At 36.1% G+C, this 18674-nt stretch overlaps 2 protein-coding genes and 1 pseudogene across 4 annotated transcripts; 1 reads left to right on the top strand and 2 right to left on the bottom strand.

Annotated features, from left to right (window-relative positions):
* Window positions 1–492: 492 nt before the first annotated feature.
* LOC116105481 lies at window positions 493–8577 on the bottom strand (annotated as a pseudogene).
* LOC116105542 (basic proline-rich protein-like) lies at window positions 652–1244 on the bottom strand. The gene is made up of 2 exons (XM_031391945.1): window positions 1096–1244; window positions 652–937 (listed from the first exon to the last, which is right to left on the bottom strand). The coding sequence occupies exons 1-2, from the start codon at window positions 1242–1244 to the stop codon at window positions 652–654; spliced, it is 435 nt and encodes a 144-aa protein (XP_031247805.1).
* Window positions 8578–12911: 4334 nt separating the features above from the next.
* On the top strand, window positions 12912–17301 carry LOC116105586. 3 transcript variants are annotated; one of them, XM_031391999.1, is made up of 9 exons: window positions 12913–13168; window positions 13250–13356; window positions 13538–13700; window positions 15760–15853; window positions 16090–16200; window positions 16320–16409; window positions 16520–16605; window positions 16707–16771; window positions 16978–17301. In XM_031391999.1, the coding sequence occupies exons 2-9, from the start codon at window positions 13347–13349 to the stop codon at window positions 17085–17087; spliced, it is 729 nt and encodes a 242-aa protein (XP_031247859.1). In that variant the 5' UTR covers window positions 12913–13168; window positions 13250–13346; the 3' UTR covers window positions 17088–17301. The 3 variants fall into 3 exon arrangements, with proteins under 3 accessions (XP_031247858.1, XP_031247859.1, XP_031247857.1); XM_031391997.1 differs by having other exon boundaries at window positions 12914–13168; window positions 13528–13700; XM_031391998.1 differs by lacking the exons at window positions 15760–15853; window positions 16090–16200; window positions 16320–16409; ... (1 more) ...; window positions 16707–16771; window positions 16978–17301 and adding exons at window positions 14392–14485; window positions 14722–14830; window positions 14950–15041; window positions 15152–15271 and having other exon boundaries at window positions 12912–13168; window positions 13528–13700.
* Window positions 17302–18674: the final 1373 nt, after the last annotated feature.

The following is an 18674-nucleotide window of genomic DNA, read 5'->3' as shown; positions in this document are numbered from 1 at the left end:
ATACAAACTTGGCCTGGTGAAGGCCCCAGTTCCTGGTTGAACCAGTTGAACTAGTCGGATGAGGCCAAGCTTTAAAACATTATAGTTTACACATACGGAGCAACACATTGCCATGGCCTGATGCTCTAGATTTTATGTTTCAAGAGTTATGATTGGGACAATTGCACCCAACAAATACAGTGCTGGACCAGTAGGCCCAAAAATCATTTCATCGTAAAACCAAGGTTTTGCCTGGTTTGCTGGCCAGTATATTCAAAGCCGACTAAATGCTTTGCCCTTTAAATTCCAATTTTAATTTATTATCCTTGTATAATTCTTCAATAAATGTTGTCGGTTCTCTTATCCTATTGCAGCAGCCCACATGACATGATTGAGAGAGCAATCACACAAACAGTTGGTAAGAATTGAATGAACCAACCGTCGCCACTCAAATGTACCGTTGGATCAACTTTTCTTGGTTGATTTAATGATAAGAATGAAAAGGGTAAAGCCAATTTTAATGGCAAAAAGCCACGCCATACCACGACTTTCACAGTACACCTATAATCAGTTCATACTTGTCTACATATACAAACACATTTCTACACGACATATAAGCTTTTCCCTCCGGTATTATCATCAATAGACAGTCCTATATTGAACCCCTCAACATCATGGAGGAGGAGGTGGCGGCGCCGGTGCTGGTGGTCCACCAGGTGGAGGTGGAGGACCTGGTGGAGGTAGAGGACCTGGGGCAAGTGGAGGTCCTGGTGGAGGTGGAGGACCTGGGGCAAGTGGAGGTCCTGGTGGAGGTGGAGGACCTGGGGCAAGTGGAGGTCCGGGTGGTGGAGGTCCGATGGGTCCAAGTGGAGCAGGAGGAGGAGCTGGGGAGCCACCTGGTGGAGGTGGACCACCAAAGCAGTCTTGTAGTAACCAGCAGCAACATAAAACATACAGGCTGCAAACCAAAACAATATTAGAGAGTTATATACTTCACAATCATCAATTTGAAGAAACTGATCAAAGGCTAAGAATCATAAACGATTGAAAGGTTTAAAAATTTTAGGATTGTAATTCGTTATAAATACGACTGTGTTGTGTAACATTGTTGCGCACCAAGAAGAAATAGCGTTGCAAAAGCCGCCAAGCAAGCCCAGCGGTCTGGGCCACGGAGCTGGAGGTCCTCCAGGGCCAGGACCAGGAGCAGGAGCAGGAGCAGGAGCAGGAGGACCCCAGCCGGGCCCACCTGGAGGAGGTGGTCTCATTTCTTTTATATAAACTCAGTCCAATTCCAACTTCACCCTGGAACTATGAAAAAATGCTCTTTTAAAGGCCTAAAGCAAACACTAGGATCAAAGTTTTAGAGAGATTCAAGCTCAAAACTTGGGAGTTAGAACTCGGGACACTTAAAACAATATATAGAGGTTGCACAGTTCTGTTTCGGTAAGCGTAGCACATGAAATTTCTAAAGCAAATTCTACTAGTTTCTAAGTTTTATAAATCTGCCCGTCAAAACCCAGCTACTGGTCTTCTTATAACTACTTTTCTATTCTTAGCAGCAAACTTTTTTTAGTTGAATTAGAATTCAGAGCTTTGCTTTGTGTAGGGAAAGGAAAAAGTGAAAGCCGAAAGAAAAAGTGGGAGAGGAATCTCTTTAGTCATATATATTGGAAATATTATGTGACAAATGAAACAGAGTTTGAATCAAGATATCTCCAGGAAAGCGAAATGAAGGTGTAGAAGTAGAACACCCAAAAGATAACTTTGCTGTGGAAGGTCCACAAGAGCAAACACCAAAGAGGGGGTTTGAACATCACATCACAAGAACACTATACAGCTTCCAGATTATCATTTCGTTTAAACAGGACAAATTCAATATTTTGATTCAATGAAAATGGTACAGCCCAACAAAATCTCTCTATTTTTCCAGCAACCAAAGAAGCATAAATAGATTTCCAGCTAGATCTTCTCTACCGACAAAGACTTTTTACAAGAAAGCAAAATAAATATAGCATCTTGCCTGGTTTGGTTCCATATTTTCCCAGCAACCAAATTGTAAGAGAAGTTCAATAAGAAAACAATTCAGTGAATTCACAGCGTACTCTAAAATCTAAACCCAATGCCCGAATCTTTAGAAATAGACAACACCTCAATTGCCCTCAGACATCATTTCCATAAGTTGCTTTGCAGAATATTATAATGGTTTGCAGAGATTTCTTAGAATGAAGCTAAGAAATCTCTACTTAAACACAATCTCATACTGATTAAGCTCCAAAATCTTTTAGAACAAAGTAATCTTCAGACATGAGGGTCGATGTAACCATAATATTTACAGCATAAGCTGGGTCCTGGCAAACAATTGTTTGTGAGAACAAATAAAAAGCGTCCGAACAGATGATATTTACACACCAAACCCATAGGCGTATACACAGCATTCAGTACCTCAAGTTATTATGCCGACAAAAAATCAGAGCTCTCATAAAGTGGATGAAAAGGAACACTAGTTTCATGGGAAAGGAGAAACTAGAGAGCAAATGGAACAATAGCTGACCAAGTTTCTAATGTAGTGTATACCTCAAACTATGGTTAATTTGCAAAAATAATTGGAGTAGCCAGGACAGCTTTATTAGATTTTTCACTAACCTAAAGTTTAGTCTCCAACACAAAGGAATAAATGTAAACATATACACTGCTAGGGAAGCTTCTCGCCATACCAAAAAGAAAAGAAAAAAAAAACAAAAAAAAAAAATTGAACAAGTGGAAAAAAATGAATACAAGAATTTTACCTCTCCATACAATTTAACTGGCTTCCCGGGTCTGGATTTATGAAACACGGATCAGCAGCTTTTGCAGCTCATGAATAATCTCACCAAAAACCAGAAATGATATTACAATGTTTGTTCTTTTAGATTCGACCAGAATGTGTATCTTTCTTGATGACTTTGAGTTGGCATGCCCATCACTGCCGTGTGTTTCTTTCTTCTTGGAGCACCCACAGATGCTGGGTCCACCAAAGGGCGGACCAAGTCTGATAGGTGCTTTTGCAAATGAGAAAATTCGTGGAACTAAAAGGGACATCAGGAGGATAAACACAGGATCGATGTGGTGTGAGGAACCCAATGGATAGCCAAGAGTCCTCTGGTGTGGAGGAGGAAATTCTCGCTCTTGCTCTTAGCATTTGCATGTGTGTATTAGCCGGCGCCTTGTTTTTGAGGGAAAAATTACAATTGATAAATTAAAATAGCAACTTAAGCTGTAAAACCAGAAAAAGCCACACGTAGAAACAGTTTGAACAAAGTAAAACATCATTAATTACGATAGTAATGCATTTCGTATACTTAATTACAATAGTAATGCATTTCCAACTTAACATTATTAAGAACAGTGTGGAGTGTGTGTTTGTGAGGAGAGAGAACCGTAAGTGGTGAGGTATAAATGATCAGATCAGCAATCTACACTGAACTCTAAAACCAAAAAGAACAAACACACCAAACTTTGAACCCAAGATATATCTGAGTATGTAGCATTATCAATAACGAGCATTGCAGATACCAGTCAACTTAAATAATATATGTTCACAGTATGCCTGGTACCAATTTGGAAATTTAAAATGCATCCACTTTGTATCCTACTAAAAGTGCAGAGGAAAAAAATGCCTTTTCTATGGATTACAACATTTTTAGATTAATAATCCATCAATCACTAGCGTGTAGAAATAAATGTATTCCAGCATGACTACCCAACAAGACCACAGGACAACAAAGGCATGCATGCAGACCCCATAAATTTTAAATGCAAATATAAAGATCGCAATTTTAAAGTGACAATTTTAGCAGAGGCCAACGCAGTTCATACCCATAAATAGAGCCAGCTTCATAGAAAGAGACAAAAATCAATCCTTATAATGACACTGGCCAACGAATCATAGACATTATCAGTCCATTATGGAGTTCCAGTCCTATAGTCTTTTAAGAAAACTAAATTCTGAGTTTGTTCTAATTTTCAGTTCCTGTTCTTTTAGTTCTGAAGGATAAAAAACAAAGAGAATCCATGATGCGGATAAAAGTTTGGATGTCTGATACTATGTTTGTCTCTTTCTTCTGTAGGACATGCATCATATGTGCCATACAACAAAAATTCCATCAAATTGTTCTCTGTGAAGATATTTCACCAAAATAATAAGTTGCACATGATTTATTCTGAAAAGTTACTGATAAAATTGTAATTCTTTAACATTAGAATTAAAATATTGGAGCATCAGCAAATTCATCTTGTCAGTTAAGAAAAAAATGCATGACTTAAGTTGAAAAGATGAAAGTTTTTTACATACATCAAGATTGGCTTGAAGCTCAGCGTTGGCTTCTGGAGCAGGCATTGCCCTTACAGCTCGATCACGTGAACGTACTTTCTTCATTTCAGCATTAGTTTTTCCAGCGGCTCTCAACCTACATCAGTAAGAGAATTTAAGGTTACATTAAGTGAAGCAGAAAAAAAGAGAGAACAGACCCATGAAACATGAGGGAATGGTGGAGTAACTACAAGGAAACAACACTGGAAGTTTTGTGTAACCTCTTTGGTTTGTTGCTGATGATAATGAAGAAGAAGAACAAAGAATTATCATTATCACATGGTTGAGGAGTCAAATGAGTACACAAGTAGAAATGCCCAAAACAGGACATGGCAAGAACCACAATCCTAAGACAGTGTCAACATAACACATACAAAAAAGGGGGGTAAAAGAAGCACTGGTATTTTCCTTTTCTAATAGAGTCAAATCAGTTTGATTAATAAAAACAACAGTTTCTCAAACTCGTGTCTTTTCAATTCAAGAACAAATATAAGTAATCAGAAAACGATAACTGAGGGTATGAGAAACCATTCCACCTTCTAGCTTCTTCATCTCGTAGTTTAGCATCCATCTCTTTGCTGGGAGGATATTTTGGAAGGCTAGAAGGCTCACAGGCATAAGGCTTGGTTGTGAAGAACTGCAAAGTCATGAGCAATTTATCATAATAACAACTGAACATTATATCCCATCCAAAACATTTCACATGTTTCCAAAAAGAATCCAGAAACCGCATGTATATTATCCTAGAAATGGAACCAGAGTGAGCACATGTGGCCTTTGCAAACACAACTCAATACTGGTTCTTTAATAAGCTAGAGGTACGAAAAAAAATGTTTTCATAAGCTAGAGGTGGGAAAAAATAATCAAGACATTTTGACCGTGTTAACAATAACTAGGGGATCTAAATTTCCTCTGTACATGTCCAAGTTGCTATAGAAGTTATATTGAGCAAACAAATTTTATGCTTACAATATCTAAGAACCTTAGTCAAGCCTTCATAAATGAATGTGATAACAATAGTTGAGCCCAGAGCCAGAGCAAGGTGAGAATCACCAAGGCCCGGCAATTTTCTGCAATAGCATCTTAAAACACAGAGGAGAACTAATATATTATCAGTAAGCTATAATAAGTTTTACGTATCGTGCAGTATATGTAAGCAAAAAATTTCAACTATAGAAAAGATTATATGCTTCACTAAAAGATGCACATTCCCTATGAGGCTATAGCCACTCCTTAATATGCGATATGACAATTGTCTGAAATGTGAAAGACTACCAAGAAAGATTAATTATGAAATGCACTCTGGAATATTGCTGCTACACAATCTGTCATCATCTAACTGATCAAACATTATATAGTCACCTACAAAATTTTGCAAATATTAGGATTCTAATAAAACAGACAAAACAGTTGCTATAAGCAGACATAGGCATAGAGAGGAGACATTTCAGTATATGTCAAAATCATATAAAAAGCTCACTTCACTCCTCAATGCAGCAGTAGCAGTTTGACGTTCAGCTGGATCAATTGCAAGAAGTGTCTCAATCAGTGGTAGTGATGATGGTGGAAAGTCTTTAAAAGTCTCTGCTATGCATCTTTTGTAAGATTGCTGAGGCTTAAATATAGTGGCATGTGGCAACTTTGACTTCTTCCAATATTCTTCAGAAGGAGAGCCACATAATTTAAATATCTTGTGTAGTTGCTCCACCTAAGCAACAAGAAAGATAACCATTAGCAGCAATAGATGAAATTGTTGCAAATAAAATTATCAAATTTATTTTTCTTGTTCTGTTACGCCTAAGCCGGCACATACATGAAACACCAGGAATTCCCTTATACCACAAAATGTTTCTCTTTCTTTTTATGGAAAAACCAGCAACATAAGACTGCAATAGATACAGCACATATTGTACACTAAACTAAGCCAATAATTTACAATCTAGTCCACGGAGACAAGTCCTTCCGTAGCAAATTATTCAGTAAGGCTTTTCTACAAATTGCTATTCTTCTTTTTATACACATAGCAATTCAAAACCCACAGAAATCAGCTAGAGTTAGTAACTGCTATTCCAAAATTTTCATGCAGCAACTTGTGATTGATATGCTACCTGGATGGTTAATATTGATGAATCCAGTTACAATGCTACTGACTGTGCTGCAGTAGGTATTTGTAACTAAAGCTTATTATGGATCCACATTGCAGCAGCCAAAATCTGAGTTTCAATACAGAAGCAATGTGGTGCCTAGAGGTTGACAGAGAGACCATGAAATGAAAATTCAATAATACATGGCATATATTTATCCATGGACCAAATATGAATGCCAATAGACACACAGACAAATGACCAACCAATTGGAGCCCTACACTACAGATCAAGTTGAATATCTAATCGATCAAGCCATTTCATTAATCTAATAGGAATATTTACATTGCTACCTGGTCAATTCTTTAATGTAAAATAAACAAGATGATACACCTAAAGCATAAACGAAACAATCTACATCATGCAACCCAACTGATACATCTGAGATCAAAGGAAAATATGATTAAGAGGACTTACTAAATAAAAAAAGCATTCAAATTTACCTCAGTGCGACCAGGCATGATAGGCTTCCCAGCCAATAACTCTGCCAGAATACACCCAGCGCTCCAAAGGTCCACACTCACACCATAATCAGTGGCACCAAGAAGAAGTTCAGGGGGTCGATACCATAGGGTAACAACCCTACTAGTCATTGGCTGCTTGTGATTTGGATCAAAAAAGGATGCTAATCCAAAATCAGCAATTTTAAGAATTCCCTCGTTGTCAAGAAGAAGATTTGATCCCTTAATATCACGATGCAGCACATTGCGGTTGTGACAGTGTTCCAACCCAGATAATAGCTGGTGCATATAACATTTGACCTGCCATGTCCACATAGAATAAAGATAAAAGCACATAATAAGATCAACTACTTGTCGCAAACAACAAAAACATAGCAAAGTAAAAAAAAATCCCAATACCTGAGGCTCGGTGAACTTGATTCCTGGGCTGGCAGCAAGACCAGCCAAATCATGCTCCATGTACTTTAACACAAGATACAAACTACAGGACATCCTTGAGGTCACTAAACCTTCCAATTTTACAACATTCGGATGATCCAATCGGCGCAAAATCAAAATCTCCCTAGCCATGAATTTCACACTCTCAGGCTCCAAATTGTCAAACCGTACCTTCTTCAATGCCACAATTTGCCCAGTCAAAGTATCCCTCGCTTTGTACACATTACTATATGTACCTTGCCCAATCTACCAAGAAAAAAAAAAAAAAAAAGAACTCCAATCGGTAAAAACAATTTTTTTTCTTAAAAAATCCATATTACTTGATCAAAGTATCTATTCTAATTATAGTAAGTATAGAAACTAAGAAACATAAAAGACGACATTCAAAATTTAATTGCAACGACGACAAAAATAACCTAAAATAATTCAAATTCACTTCACCTTATCGAGCTTCTCGAATGTATCTGCACGGCGTGGGGTCCAGCCACTGATGGCTTCTCCAGCAACAGCGGAGAGCCAGGATGGCCATCCAGCAGCCACCTGTTCACCGTGGACATGCTTCGGCGGATTACTCAGCCGTGGATTCGGCCGCGAAGACCGTCGTTTCTCTCCCCTCGGCCGTACAGTCCCTTCCTCTTCATTATTCCCGTCTTTCCGATTCACACCGTTCCGACTCTCACCCCGTTCCGTTACTTTCCTCTCAACCCTAACCACTTCCCCTTCGTTTCGCTCAACGGACTTAGCCGCCGATACCTCTCTCCCAAACACACATCCCATATTTCTCAACCAACAACAACACACTCATCGCTTCGCTCACAACATTTTATCACTTTTGCCTCCATCCCAACATAATAATAATAATAATAATTCAGGGAAGCAAATCTCAGAAAGAAGAAAAGAAAAAGACATTAATTAGAGAATGCAGATGGGGATAATTGAAGAGGATGATGACCTAAGACCTAGCTTTTTTAAGACAAAAGGAAAGGAGAGAAATGATTTGAAGGTGGCCACAAATTGTGGGCAGAGTCAAAAAAACAAACAAAAAAATGTGAGCTTCAAGATGAAAAAGCAAAACCCAAACAGTAAAATAAAACTAGCTTTTCCTTGTGTATTGTATTTTGATTGAGGAAAATTGTTGAGAATTAATGGTGGCAAAAATAAAATTAAATAATAATGAGTAAATTTGTCTGTATTTATGTATTTAGATTTGTGAAGAATGTCAAGAAAGAGAAACTGGAGATCTGTTTTCTTTCTCTTCTTTCTACTGTCTCTTTCCGGTCTTTATAATTTTTGACTCTTTAGTGTGGTTAAGGGAGGGGTTTATAACAATGTCCTCCTCAAGGTTTGAGGAAATTTAAACACACCCAAAGGTTTCATATAGTAACAATAACATCAAAAATATTGACTACTTTATCATATATAATTCTTTGAGTATGGAATTTAATTAAATTTAGAGTTTATATAATTAGAAAAAGGGTATTATGGTAAAGTGATCAATTTTTTGGTTGTATTTGTTACTATCTATATCCCTTGAGTGTGTTTTACTTGTCCTTGAACTTTAAGGAGGACGTTGGTATAACCCCTGGTGAAGAGAAGAAAGAGGAATTAAACCTCACCAAACTATACTGTACTATACAGTGGATATGTTTTTTAATACCAAATCACCTAATTTATTTAATACTTGTATCTTATAATTAAATATTATCACACAATCTTCGTTTTTATATTTCATTCAAAATTTGTATAATTAAAATTTGATTTGAATGGTTTAACATGTTTGATATTTGTATAAGAAAAATGTTATCCTTACAAAGACCCATACAAAGAGGGCTACAAAGTGATATCATCCATAAGAAAAAAAAAGGAAAAACGGAAAGAGAGAGAGAGAGAAATCATGAAAATCAAAGGTGGGGATTATCTTTGTATGCCCCCTTTGTATGTGTCTTTTGTAAAACTAGCATTGCTCTTTGTATAAATACATATGATAATGTGTACATGGTTGTACTTGTACACCTAAGATTTTCTTGTAAACTAACAATTTCATCCTTGAGGTTTGGCTTCAATACACTTTAGTCTTGTAGAATTTTATAATGACGTTTTGGTTATTGTCACATAGGGGTGTGCAAAAGAATTAGTTGGAACTATAATCGATTGGTACCCAGGGTTCCGGTTTCGGTTCATACCCAGAACTAGCACTCATAGGGTAGGTTTTGGTTCTAGAAATCAGGAATTGGTAGGTTCCGATTCCCATTCCATCCCTGTAGAAATCAGAAATTGGAACAGAAATCTAGATCTGGATACTCGGGTAGGAATCGGTATTGAAAATAATTTTTGTAAACTATTGAGGTGTATTTGTAATTTTTTAAAAGGTATAGGGTAATTAAAATTAACTTGGGTACCTGGAATTGATATTTTAGGTTTCGATTCCTGACTTCTAGGAACCAAAACTGGATGATTTCGATTCTGATTCTAAATTCAAGGAACCGACTGGTTCGGTTCCTTTGAATTTGGGCAGGTTTGGGTATTGTCACATTAGCAAATCTCAAGACCAAAACGATAGTAAAACATTCTACAAGAGCAAAGTCGTTAAAACCAAATTTTAGGGATGAAATTGTTATTATCCCTTAGATTTTATATCATACAGTACAGTCCAGATTGCCAGGCAATACAGGTCAAAATTCTCTCACTATCATTCAGGGAGCGTATGATATGGTGAGGAAGCTTCCATAATGTGCCATATGTAGTCGGCAAAATTTGCCACGTCAATGAAATTTAAACAGGCTCCATATGATTATGAGGTGGCGAATTATAACTGGGGGAGTGCGTGGTGGGGACTGTGGTGGGTACCACATTTAAAGTATATTCAACGAAAGATATTCTCTGCTTTACTTGGACCTATTTTCCAATCATATTGTCACATACATTTAAATAATAATATTAATATATTGTGTATTAAAGGAGAGTATCAATTGATTTATTTAAATTTTGGGGATATTTATTGTTTACTTAATATTGAAAACAGTAAAAGCGTTGCATAGTGAATTGATAAAGGCCAAACAAAAAGGGAAAAATGAGAAAATGAGGAAACAGATCTTCCAAAAATAAAAATGCTCCAATGTCAGCAATTGTGTCTTTTCAATTTCCAGAAGACGAAGCCTTTCCCTCTCCACTCGCCAAAACAATACATAAAGCTAAAGTGTCCTTTTTTTTTTTTTTTTTTTTTTTAATCGTTTCGGGTAATTTAAATGTATTTCAAATAATCTTTTAAGTCTTAAAATTATTAGCCGGATAAAAGTTCTAATAATCACTTCTATTAATGTTTGGAAAGACACAAACTCATAAGCTCATAAATAGAGATGAGCATGGGTAAAAGGTAAAACTGAAATCGAAACTGACTCTAGTAGGGTCTGATTCTGATTTTGAAAAATTGGAACCAAGAATTTCCGGTTTAATTTCGATTCCTATAGTATTGGAACCAGGAACCGAAATCATAATCGAAACCGAAACTGAGGTTTGGATACCTAGGTAAGAACCAAGACTGGATTGTAATTTTTGTAAACTATTGAGGGTGTATTATAATTTTTTAAGGGTGTATCTATCATATTTAAAAAGTATAGGGTAATTGAAATTAACCAAGGTACCCGAAACTAAAACCGAAACCGAAACTGAAACTTATGTTTCAGGTTTCTAGGAACCAGAACCGATCAGTTTCTGTTATAGTTCTTTCAAACAGTGCAAGGTACTTAGGACCGCCCACCCTTCTTCATAAAATTTTCTTTTACTCTTTTATCATCAAGTCATCTAATTGTGGTTAACATAAGCAAAATTATATTCATAAGGAAATTACCATCATATATTAGCCCACAACACTGATATTAATAAAAGGTATTGTTTTCATAAAAGGTGAGGGGTTGTTTTATTTAACCATTTTTCTTGTACTCCAAGGGCGCACGATTAAAGACATTACGAAAGATACGGAGTGATTAGAATGGGTTTACGAAGAAGACAAGGACAGAAGAACAAGGTTGTTAAGGTAGGTGAACAATGAGAAAAAATATAAGTTAAGTTTGGATGAAATTAATTGAAGTTAAATAAAAATTGGAAGTAGGTTTAGGTAAAACAAATTAGACAAGGTGGAAAAAGGAGAATGATGTAAGTGAAGAGTTGTTGGCTTGTTGTATTCTACTTCCAACTATAATTTTTTATTTTTTTTTTATTTATGAGTGTATTTTACCTAACTTCTACTTAAAAATTGTATTTTACCAAACCAAAATTGTGTGGTTCACTCATTTTATTTATTTAATTTTTTGAAGTTGTTCATCTTCAATATGATATGAAGTGGGTGAAAATCGTCAAGTTGATATCTACTTATTATAATTTATCTCAAATTCCTAATTTGTGATCAGTAATAATATGATGAAAAGTCGACTGTCGTAATTATCATTCTCTAGGATGGTATCGTCCAACAAGGTTATAAGAGAGTTGATGTAGATCTTTCAAAACTCTAGTAGTAGGCACAACACAATTTAAATGATTAATTAGCTAACAAATGAAGAAAGCAAGGTAATTATCTACACTAGAGTGACATGTTCTCTATTTTAAGGTTATTTTATGTGTTTTAGGGGAGGATTGATTACGTGTTTTTATACCTTTATTTGCTACGTATCAGATCTTGATAATCTAATCCGGAAGTCACTAGAAGTAAATGATAACAGACAATATAATGTAATATATTGTTATACATATGAAATCATCAAATCCTTAAACAATTATCAATTATCTAGATTATTTGTATCCATCATAGTACTTTTTTTGACAAATTATTTGGATAATTATCTAGATTAACTATATTAACACTATGATGTCTATAGATATGCATGGATCACATTATCAAATACATATGAAAGAAGCAAGTAATTAATACGAAAGAATTAACTTATAATACACTTAAATAAAGTAGTTGATTATAATAAGTGTTTCAATAATCACACATTCCTCCCACGCTCTCTTACTTCATCTTCACATATTTATGCTTCTCAACTACTCATATTATGGTGCTACATCCTTAATCATACAAAACTTATAATCATCAATATAAAATTACTAGGATAACCTCTTCTCTCGTGATCGGATGACAAATCTTTTAGCTATTGAGGTTAGCTATAAGCCTATAATCGGGGAAGGAGGGAGGGGAGGGGTTGTGTTTGAGTTGCATGAGAGACCTACCATATTTATATAATTACCCTAATCTATTAAATTTGTAAGTTGTTAACCATAACAATTAGATAGGTTATAAGGGAGTTTTAGGTACCATAGACACTTGGAATAAAAAATTATCAGGATAAAATTGCACAAAAACGTCGTCGTTGGGAAGCTGGAATCCTCTTGTGACCGTCGGGTAAAAAAGAAATATAACGGGCAACGAAGAGTCAACACTCAACATCATCCTAATTAAACGAATTCCTCGGTCCACGTGTTGAAAATATATTGGTTGGTGAAGAATCCGCATAACCCACCTAAATCCATTTGGTGTCTCCTTAATTTCTCTCGGGCTGAGCGTAAACGAAACCCAATCAACATCTTATTATCTCTTTCAAACCGCACTTAAATGGGTACCAATACCATTTCTTGTGCCAGACTTTTTTACAGTCATTACTTAGTTGTTGACTTCTTCACCTCCCAAAAATCCCTATTCTTAAAGAATCAAACTTGCAGAGTCAAACCATTCAGACCCTCCATGTCATCAGTGTTATCGTCAATGGCGAGTTCTTTCCAAGTCAAAGCATCTTCAACCGCGGGTAATTATGCATGTTGTTTTATTTTTAGTTAATAGTGTGTTTGATGTTTTGTTTGAGTTAAATTAAGTTATGTTTATGCAGTGAATGAGGAAGCGAAGGGTGCGTCGTCTGGTTTGGTGGGAGAGAATGATTTGCTTATTGTTGGTCCCGGGGTTCTGGGCCGTTTAGTTGCTGATAAATGGAGGCAGGTATAGCTTAAAGTTTAAATTTTTATTAGCTGTTTTTGTATTATTTTAATTTTTCTTTCTTGGGTATTTTTAGAAATTGTGGTTAGTTTAGTTTAGGTCTCTTTGTTTGCTATACGGGATTAGTGATTTTTGGGATAAAAGAGAGAGATAATGGGGTTTAATGTTGAGTAGGAACATCCAGGATGTCAAATTTATGGGCAGACGGTGACAGCGGATCACCATGATGAATTGATCGAGATGGGGATTAATCCATCTTTGAAAGGGACTGAAGTGACTCAGAAGTTTCCCTATGTGATTTTTTGTGCTCCTCCATCCCGAACTTCGGACTACCCTGGTGATGTCAGGTAATTGTGGAAGCTTAGTTGTTTATTTTCTCAAGTTTTGAAATGCAGTGAAGACAAGTTTGGAGCTTCTGGAAAGCAATGTTTGTTTGTCTGAGATGGGTTTATAAATGGATATAATCATGGTATATTGTTTCAAATTTTGTTTAGTATTGTTGAATTAAGCAATCCTGGTGACTTCACTTGAACAAACACTCTTTAACTTATCAAAATGTACTTTGTATTCTGAGGGATGCTTGAGGCTTTAAACATTATTATACTCAACAACTAATGGAATTACAGTTTAAAACGTGTCTCCGTCATTTTAAATGACCAGGCTATGGTATCTTGTGAATTAATATCTATCTATTTTGAGGGGTTAAAAAGAAAAAATGCTGTCTCTTGCTCAATGTACATATCATTTTTAGTTCCAAGGAGGAGACCTTACCAAACATAGGCCAAAAGTACTTATCATTTTTCCTTTTAACTTGTTTGTTTTATAATAAGGCAACTCCATCAAGCACTGCAATGGGTTAAAAAAGCCTATTGCATATTTTCAAAAAGTGTTATAACAGAAACTAAACTATGAAGGAAAAAGTCTGCAGAGCATAGTCTTGGTTTCCTGATTTCTATAGTTACTAAAAGGGATTGATTTAATGCCCCCCCTACTCATCTCTATTAACTGAGTTTATTGTTTGAACTCTTAACCAATCAGGCTTGCTGCATCGAGTTGGAATGGTGAAGGCTCTTTCTTGTTTACATCAAGCTCTGCACCATATGATTGCTTTGACAATGGATCATGTGATGAGGTGCACATCTAACATGAAACATTTTTCTGATAGTTGCATTTGTTTTTAAAATTCTTCTTCTTTAGACCTGAAAGAGGCATACCATACCACGTTGACTCAGAGATATATCATTGTCTTCTAAATTCAATCTGCCAACTTGTTTGGTGACTTTACCAAATGATATGCTGCATATGCAATTGAGATTTTCTTGTTTGGTGAAAGGTGATTTTCTTACATAGTGTTAATATCCTTAACAGGACAGTCCAGTGGTGCCAATTGGGAGGAGCCCTAGGACAGATGTTCTTCTAAAAGCCGAGAAAGTGGTGCTAGAATTTGGCGGTTGTGTCGTTAGATTGGCTGGACTTTATATATCCTTTATTTATATTTGTTGAAGAAAGTTCAGAGACTTTTGTTGTTACTTACTGAAAAGGCTTTGGGATTCTTTATCCATACTGGTATTATGTGTAGTAACCTTAACTATTTATACAAAGAAGATAGAGGTGCACATGTTTATTGGTTACAGAAGCAGACTGTTGAAGTTCGTCCAGATCACATCCTGAATCTGATACATTATGAGGTGAAAACCTTGTCCTTGCATTTCTTGATTTATCTCTGTGTTATGGTTACCAGCTGTTATGCTGGAACACTGAATTGAGTGTTTGTTCTAATTTTTGTGGTTTTTAACAGGATGCAGCTTCCCTATCAGTTGCAATTTTGAAGAAGAAGTTTCGTGGCCGAATTTTCTTGGGTTGTGATAACCATCCTTTATCCAGGTTGGCATCAATATTATGACAAGATGAAAAATCTATCCACATTTTTAAAAAAAGGGGAAAGAATCATTTATACTGCTTTAAATTTGTTCATCTCTTTGCAGGCAGGAAGTAATGGATTTGGTTAGTATACGTGGGAAATTCAGTAAAAAGTTTGAGGGCTTTACAGGTAAGCTCCCAAATGATGTGTTATAGATGGATGATAAATCACAGGTTAAGTATCAATTATAGCTTTACTAACACGATGTATGGTGGCATCCTAGTGTCGACATTATTAACATTCCACTGATTTTTTTCTTTCTTTTTTCCTTGTAGGAGCCACTTTTTGTTGTTTGGTTTTTGGACTCAAGAAAGTTTGTGTATTTCGTATTTGCAGGTACCAATGATCCTTTAGGTAAGAGATTAAACAACTCAAAAACTCGAGAGGAAATAGGATGGGAGCCAAAATACCCCAGCTTTGCTCAATTCCTTGGANCTACTCATCTCTATTAACTGAGTTTATTGTTTGAACTCTTAACCAATCAGGCTTGCTGCATCGAGTTGGAATGGTGAAGGCTCTTTCCTGTTTACATCAAGCTCTGCACCATATGATTGCTTTGACAATGGATCATGTGATGAGGTGCACATCTAACATGAAACATTTTTCTGATAGTTGCATTTGTTTTTAAAATTCTTCTTCTTTAGACCTGAAAGAGGCATACCATACCACATTGACTCAGAGATATATCATTGTCTTCTAAATTCAATCTGCCAACTTGTTTGGTGACTTTACCAAACGATATGCTGCATATGCAATTGAGATTTTCTTGTTTGGTGAAAGGTGATTTTCTTACATAGTGTTAATATCCTTAACAGGACAGTCCAGTGGTGCCAATTGGGAGGAGCCCTAGGACAGATGTTCTTCTAAAAGCCGAGAAAGTGGTGCTAGAATTTGGCGGTTGTGTCGTTAGATTGGCTGGACTTTACATATCCTTTATTTATATTTGTTGAAGAAAGTTCAGAGACTTTTGTTGTTACTTACTGAAAAGGCTTTGGGATTCTTTATCCATACTGGTATTATGTGTAGTAACCTTAACTATTTATACAAGGCAGATAGAGGTGCACATGTCTATTGGTTACAGAAGCAGACTGTTGAAGTTCGTCCAGATCACATCCTGAATCTGATACATTATGAGGTGAAAACCTTGTCCTTGCATTTCTTGATTTATCACTGTGTTATGGTTACCAGCTGTTATGCTGGAACACTGAATTGAGTGCTTGTTCTAATTTTTGTGGTTGTTAACAGGATGCAGCTTCCCTATCAGTTGCAATTTTGAAGAAAAAGTTTCGTGGCCGAATTTTCTTGGGTTGTGATAACCATCCTTTATCCAGGTTGGCATCAATATTATGACAAGATGAAAAATCTATCCACATTTTTAAAAAAAGGGGAAAGAATAATTTATACTGCTTTAAATTTGTTCATCTCTTTGCAGGCAGGAAGTAATGGATTTGGTTTGTAAAAGTGGGAAATTCAGTAAAAAGTTTGAGGGCTTTACAGGTAAGGTCCCAAATGATGTGTTATAGATGGATGATAAATCACAGGTTAAGTATCAATTATAGCTTTACTAACATGATGTATGGTGGCATCCTAGTGTCGACATTATTAGCATTCCATTGATTTTTTCTTTCTTTTTTCCTTGTAGGAGCTACTTTTTGTTGTTTGGTTTTTGGACTCAAGAAAGTTTGTGTATTTCGTATTTGCAGGTACCAACGATCCTTTAGGTAAGAGATTAAACAACTCAAAAACTCGAGAGGAAATAGGATGGGAGCCAAAATACCCCAGCTTTGCTCAATTCCTTGGATTTTCCGAGTAACTGTTGCAATTATCTTCAATCTTCAGAATGAATCCAATCAAATCGGAAAGAATTGGTTTAGCTGGTACTGAGAATGCTTCACCATGGAACTGACTGATATTTGCTTGTCTTAACTTCCTTCCCATTTGGCGAATTGACTTGTAAATAAGAGTGATACCAAGTTAAGAACAGTACCTTATTCTAATAAAATAAAATTTTCTATTCTTTGTGGTCATTGTAGAAGTCTTCTGTGCATTTAATTCTCTTAGTAGATGATCATAACATTTCACTCAAGTTATCTGTGCCTTACTGTATGGACTGCTGAACTGCCCTTTGACCTGGTAATCTTAATGCATGGGGATTGATGGTGAATTACATTCTTTGATCTATAAACTGTAAACTGTAAAGTGCAAATTAAGCAATCAATGACGGTCAACTATGTTTACTGTTTAGATCCAACATTGGGATTCCTAAACAATGACAATATTAAATAGTAAATGTGCAGATTACAAAATCTCAGTCACCCAATTGGTCTTTTCAAGAGTTAATCTGGTAAAGAAGAAGCTACTCATGGGATGAAAATTTCACATGACAATTAAGCAACATGGGCATTGATGTGTTGGCATTATCACCATTTCACGTTTGTGCATCATGCTCATAGATAGGGCAATCTTGCCTTATTATTACCACCATCATCAGTGTCAACATGGCTACTCATCCTCATCCTCATCCTCATCCTCATCACATCATCATCATACATCAACCATCATCGTTGGAATTATTAATGTCAATTGGCCATCATGTTTACTAATTGTATTAAATACTGAACTTGGAAAGAGAGTGTACGAGAAGGAAAAGACAAAGAGCTATGGTATCCTACAGGACCCAATTCGGTACAGGATTAGCATGCGTAATTGGTTTGATTAATTTAGGGCCATGAGCTGGAGAATATTCAACCAAAGACTCCTTGGAAGGTTCCAGGTAAACTAAAACTGTATAGAAAATCACAAGTCAAGTTGACTTCATTTTGAGATGCCGTCTTCTGTTCTCTTTATATTATTCTTTCCTCCTCCCTAGTAAAGACACAAAGAAAACGAGAAATGGGGAAGTTGTGTTGCGCAGAGTCTGATGATGGTGGTTTAGATTTCATGGGATTTCTCATTGTGATTGTCATAGCTCTTGCCATCATGGTTGTCTGCTCTCCACAACCAAGGCCAGCTGTTTACGCCGTGTACCGTTGCCGATGAAAGATTTACGCCATCTCTGTTTCTTTTCCCTGTATCTTTTCATGGTTCTTGTAGCTGCATACAGCAGATGGTAATAACACCTATGATAGCTTCATAGATTTTTTATGTGTTTACTTTCAAGGAAACAAGTTGTTTGTCTGCTATTGAAAGATTGAATATAATTGGTTCTTTTCTCTACTTGGCATACTTCTTTTCATTTATTTATAGGAAGTAACTATTCTTCATTGTTATTTCTTATTGTCTTTCGAATTCCATGTTTAATATCATTCTCTGATTGGTCTTATTCACCATGCAACTTAAAGATTACTCTCTCTAAAAGAGGCCTAAAGGTGGGTCTCAGAAGCAATAAATGGGTGAACAA

Source organism: Pistacia vera, unplaced genomic scaffold (genome assembly GCF_008641045.1).
Source record: "Pistacia vera cultivar Batoury unplaced genomic scaffold, PisVer_v2 Contig50, whole genome shotgun sequence".
NCBI lineage: Eukaryota > Viridiplantae > Streptophyta > Magnoliopsida > Sapindales > Anacardiaceae > Pistacia > Pistacia vera.
Note: the sequence above shows the minus strand (reverse complement) of the source record. Positions and strands in the feature narration are given on the sequence as shown.

What these genes read in the sequence shown, in the direction of transcription:
- LOC116105542 (XM_031391945.1), bottom strand. Translation starts at nt 1,244, where the DNA reads ATGAGACCACCTCCTCCAGGTGGGCCCGGCTGGGGTCCTCCTGCTCCT. An exon ending in TGCAACGCTATTTCTTCTTG is followed by an intron (nt 938 to 1,095) that starts GTGCGCAACAAT and finishes TTTGGTTTGCAG; the next exon opens with CCTGTATGTTTTATGTTGCT.
- LOC116105586 (XM_031391997.1), top strand. Translation starts at nt 12,979, where the DNA reads ATGGGTACCAATACCATTTCTTGTGCCAGACTTTTTTACAGTCATTAC. An exon ending in ACAATGGATCATGTGATGAG is followed by an intron (nt 15,854 to 16,089) that starts GTGCACATCTAA and finishes TATCCTTAACAG; the next exon opens with GACAGTCCAGTGGTGCCAAT. An exon ending in TTAGATTGGCTGGACTTTAC is followed by an intron (nt 16,201 to 16,319) that starts ATATCCTTTATT and finishes AACTATTTATAC; the next exon opens with AAGGCAGATAGAGGTGCACA.